We start from the raw sequence: 5274 nt of genomic DNA on the forward strand, positions 1-5274 counted from the left end.
TAATATGAATAATTTTTTTTTTCTTTTAAATGAGACTACCTAGTTAGAGGTATGAATGGGAACTTGAAGTTTTGTGGGATATAACCATTGAGTATGGGTACATGTTTCAGTAGTTCATTCAAAACTGGACTGCTTTGGAGAAGCAAGATAAATTTAAAGAAGTGTGTAATTGTGTACATCTGTGTATTGCATTTGCACCTGCACATGAGAAATTAAGTGGATAATTGATTTGAAGAGTGAGATCTCAGAGACCATGTTCTATGGTGGCATGTTCTAACTGGCAAAAGGCAGAGTTCTGTCTCCTGCATGGGGCAGATAGTACTCACCAGTCTTACTTTCAGACCATGCTGCAGTGGGGAGGGGTGTTCAGTAGCCTTAGGGATGAGGCTGGAGTGTCTGGACCCCAGCTGTCACCAGTACAGGCTTTGCGTGCCATGCAGTACCCTATACAAGTGGCAGTGCCATCAATAGAAAGGATGGGAAATAATTTTCTCACTCTCGGGGCAATCTTATTCATTTACTAATGAGAGGGATCTGGAAAAATTGTACCATGGGGCGACAGAGTATAGTGATGTATTTATAATGTGTTTGTGGAAAGACAGAACAGTTCAGGTAGTGAGTAAAAATACACTCTTATTATTTCATGAGGTGCTGGGAGCCTGTTTGAAGTCTTGGTGTTTTAACAGCACTGCTCAGAAGATTATTCAATAATTTAATATAAATTTTTCTTAAAAATCTGAAAATACCAAACTGTGATCTGTTCATGGTAGGTACTTGGAGCTGGCTGCTGACCCCAGCTCTGGACCAACACAACAGCAGTGTTGTATAGGCTGCAACTTGCAGCCCTCGGGGTGTTCAGCAGTGCAGCGTGGCTGCAGCCCTCACTTCTGCCTACTGCAGAGGTCAGGGCTTGTCTGCCTGATGAGTTCAGACCAGGCCCACTCAAATTCATCTTCACCTAATGCCTTCTAAGCACATCATTGACATTACTGCTTCCATACGATACTTAGTTTGTAAAGAAAATCATCTTCCCCTAGGGAAGAGGCTATGTCATCTTCTCAATATAGCCGGTATCTTGCATATCATGGGTGCTGCTGGAATCTAATAATAATTAAATGTGACACTTCAGGGGATCAGCACAGCATGAAACACACTCTACGTGGGAGCTTGTTACAAATAAGTGCATCAGCTTAACTCTCAGCTAGAGCTGCCATAAATTGGTGAGCACAGATGTCTGATCTGTCTAACTGTGTGGCTTTAGTTAACAGTACCAGCTACAATTAGACACTAATTGCGCATTCGCTGGGTATGAAAAAGCATCTCCCTCTCATTAAACTTTATATTCATATTGTTTTCCTTTGGGAACAACTCATTATGCTGCCCTGGGATTCCCACTGCTCTGATGAGAAGCAGCAGTCAGCAGGGGTCACAGTGGAAATTAATAGTCCAGAAACAGCAGGTCCAGCAGACACAAAAGGGCATAAAGCAAACGATGTGATCTAAAGATCTGTTGTTCTGTTAATCACTCAGCCCAAGGAGAGATAAGCCTATTGCCAGTGGCCCAGTGTGGGATAGTCCAGCTGTGAGAATTCCTGGCATGGAAAGAAGCACACCTTCTTCATGCACTGAATTAGCATTCTTGATAAGGCAGAAATGTAAGTCAGCGCAGACCATCCGCAATTTGTCTACTTCACAGGTGTAACAGAAGAGCAGAAATGAAGAGGGAAGGCTCTGAGCTCTCCCAGTGGGGCACAGGGTGGACAGGGAGGGATGAGAACCTAGCGCAGGGCTATGTTCTCCCCATCTGCATAGTAAAGAAAGACACAGGTGAAGCCCAAATGCACCATTTTACTCCATACCCTGTGAGCAGCTCAAGATGGGCTGTATACAGAGATCCTGAAGGTACAATTTCTGTTGCAAATTGCAGTGGTGGTTGCCTGTTTATGGATATGCAATCGGTTTCTTTTTCTCTTTTGGGTGTTTGTGCTCTTTGTGATGATTTTGGAATTACACTTGTGAAGTAAGAAGATGCAGCGGGCAGTAATACATATAGACAGCTTCAGTGTATCAGTATGTTTGCTGCTGTGTCCTTTATTCTTACCCAATTAATACTGAGTGCACTTATATCCATGCAGCTGTAACGATCTATGTCTTGGAAGGAACACCTCCAGCACGCATTTACCAAGTCAAAGCAGCTGATCCTGAAAATGCTAAACTCAAAGTAAGTTGTATTAAAGAGAAAGACCCCAAACCCAGAGATGATATAATCCATTGTATCTGAAATGCTAATTTCCAGCATCTTTCAACAACTTCCTTCCTTATCAGGAAACCAGGAAAAGGTTCAGTTACAAAAAATGAAGCATTTTCAATAACAAACTAACAAACCCCAGTTTCAATGTTTGATTGTATTTTGAGTTCTCAGCCCTCTAAAATTAAGGACATTGAAGGCAGAGTGTGATATAATTAATCAGAGATACGGTAGAAATTGTCTCTTTTTAAAAAAAGTGGCTTGCAGAACATTTCTTGTAGATGAGAGTAACTAAAAGCAAGTAAAAATGTTAACCTATATCGCAATGTAAATTCTTTTAAATGAGACAGTAAGGAAATCACTTAGAAGGCAACTGGATCTCAGCTTTTTTACAATCCCAGAGCAAATTGTGACCTTCAGTTAAGAAAACATGATAGCTGATATGAAAAAAACTGTTGGTATCAGCAAAAATTCTGGAAAGTGATGTTTGTTTGCAGACAGGGGTAAAGTAATTGCACTTAACCTGAGAACTGTGTTGTAGCTTTGCTTTATTGGCTTTGGTTTTATAAAAGGCAGCATGCTCAAGAACTGAACCTGGAGATGCTACTTCAATGTGTAGCAATATTCAAGAGAGCAATTAGCTTGAACTCCATCCTCAGGCTTTGCCCAGTCAAACTACCAATCCAAGCTGGTGAGGAGGGAAGCAGAGGCCTGGGGTTTAGCTCTGCCTTGTTTCTGAAAGCAATGGCAGTGAGTTCCACACACCTTCTAACCCCTGGTGAATCTCAGGCACAATAAGAAGCTGCAAATATAGAAGTGCTGGGCAACAGGTGAAATAATTATCCAGAGAGGGAATTTAGAAAGGTCAACTGGAAAAAAAAACCTTAAAATACTGTGATCAGCCAGCTGCTTTTTAAAAGCAATTTCCATTAAATCCATCATTGCAGGAGGCAAGTTGCTTCACTCTGTACCTCCTGTTTTTTCCCCAAAAGGTAGCACTAGAGCAGTTGCATGCCCTGGACAGATCTGCTCAGTGTATTTTGCGGATTACTTGTATGGTGCATGACCCTCTGATGTTGCCTCCTTCAGACTTTATGGGTATTATTAGCGCTTGCGCTAGTAAAGGAGATGTCTTTGAGGGCTTATTGGTGGTGGCCTGGCACATGGAAGATAGTGGGGATGATGTGGTGGGTATATAGTAGCTACCTCATGGCCACAGGGAGCAGGGTGCTGCCTTTCTCCATACTGTGAAGAGTTTTGGGGTGCTTGGCTCCCTCCCACCCCCGTGCACTGGTGTGGTACCTGTTTGTGTGGTGCAGTGCACAAAGCAGCTGCTGCTATACTCTGCTGCTGAGCAGCCGTGTTAGCACTGGGCTATTGTGAACACCCCTCAGCCACACACCCCCCAGCCACACACCCCCGTGTACTTGGTGAAAGCCCACTCTCCCTTCCTTGTCCTCTCCCAACATCTGGACCTCCCAGACTACACTGCCTGCCTCCACAGCTCCTACGTCCTGCAAATCCAGTCTCACCCCTTCACTTCTTTGTGCATGCACTCTAGCTCCTGCCACAAGGCTGATTTTTGCCTACAGTGCTGTGGCCCTGCTGACTGGCCTCTCTGTTAAATTCTCATTGCAGACCTGGAGTTCACAGAGGTAGAGAACTGTGTGGGCTTTAATGCAGTTCAGTGTTTGTGATTCCTCACTGGCTGACAAACAAAGTATGTACAACCAAGTTGGAGCTGCTTCAGCTCAGATAATCAGGGCTCGTGCTGGCATCTATACATCAGCATGTTCCATTACGCAAAGCTCGAGGCAAATGCTGCACTATAACTTGGCCTGTTCTACAAGGCAAGGGATGAATGGAGGGATGTTTAAAGATACAAAGACTAATTCCTTGCTCTCTTCATTTCAGTATTCACTGCTGCCCGCATCAGTGCCATTCTCGGTCTTCGAGAATGGAACCATTTTTTCCAGGAAAGAATTTGATTATGAGAAAGATCCACATTGGTGAGAATGTATTTTATTCACGTGGTCTATTAACTTACAGTAGGCAGAGAAACATTTTCCTACATATCTAGTGAATGATTCTTGCTTTGTTTTCTTATTTAACAGTTACTTTTTAAATATAACAGTGACAGATCCAGATGGACTGAACTCGACTAGAACAGTGAATATCAAGATAATTAACATCAATGATGAAAGACCTTACTTTATCACGTGAGTGAAAAAGTTCTGTTGTACTCTAAATGTTGATATTTTGCCAGCTTTACTGCTTTGGCACCAATGGGAGGGTGTAGCAAAAGGGCAAGTAAATATAACAACAAATTACTACCAAAAACAGTATTTTAATTTTGTTATGATTCCTGTTCTTTTACTGGAAAGCTTTGCCCTCATTTCCCTCTATTATTATATTTATATTCTTAATAGCTTCAAGTTTTCCAGGCTCTGCGTTCATGCTAAGAACAGCCAAATAAGCTTGTTGTACTTGTTAGCATCTAGAGAGGTTAAAGCTTTGCAAAGACCTTTGGACAAGTTCAGACAAGGCAATGAATTTTACTCTATGTGAATATAATCATACAGAGTTTACCCTTCATGCAGATGTGCATTTCACCATAATGATGTTTACTCATGGAGAAATGTCTAGACATAAAAAGGTCTCACTTTTGATCTGTCTTCCCCTTCTTCCCAGACTCACTCATGAACAATCCCAGTGATCTTTGAAACCCTGTCCTTTCTTACTGTATAATAAGCAGGAAACTGTGTCAGAACACACAAGTCAGAAATAGCTTTTGAAGACTAATGGAGTTTTAGTTGGAATCAGGAAAATAGCTGAAAATTGGGGAAAATGGGGAAGAATATTTGCCTCCAGCAGGCTGTTTTGTGGTGGAAAGCTCAATGAACAATTGTTTCTGAAGCAGAAGCTTGACAATTACAGTTGATCTGATTTTATTGTTGATTTATCTTTGTCACTTGCATGAGATACTGATTGGATCCAAGACACTACGAAGTTCCTGCGGAGAATAT

The 5274-nt window shown here is 42.0% G+C and overlaps 1 protein-coding gene across 1 annotated transcript in view; it reads left to right on the forward strand.

The window, feature by feature from the left end:
* Positions 1-2135: 2135 nt before the first annotated feature.
* CDHR3 (cadherin-related family member 3) overlaps positions 2136-5274 on the forward strand; it is a gene marked incomplete at its 5' end in the record, with an annotated part of 27820 nt that continues 24681 nt past the window's right edge. The window contains 3 exons of the mRNA XM_010015722.1: positions 2136-2221; positions 4163-4257; positions 4363-4467. Coding sequence (XP_010014024.1) covers positions 2136-2221; positions 4163-4257; positions 4363-4467 — 286 coding nt within the window. The remainder of the gene's footprint in view (positions 2222-4162; positions 4258-4362; positions 4468-5274) is intronic.

Source organism: Nestor notabilis, unplaced genomic scaffold (assembly GCF_000696875.1).
Source record: "Nestor notabilis isolate BGI_N333 unplaced genomic scaffold, ASM69687v1 scaffold31435, whole genome shotgun sequence".
In the NCBI taxonomy this organism is placed as follows: domain Eukaryota; kingdom Metazoa; phylum Chordata; class Aves; order Psittaciformes; family Psittacidae; genus Nestor; species Nestor notabilis.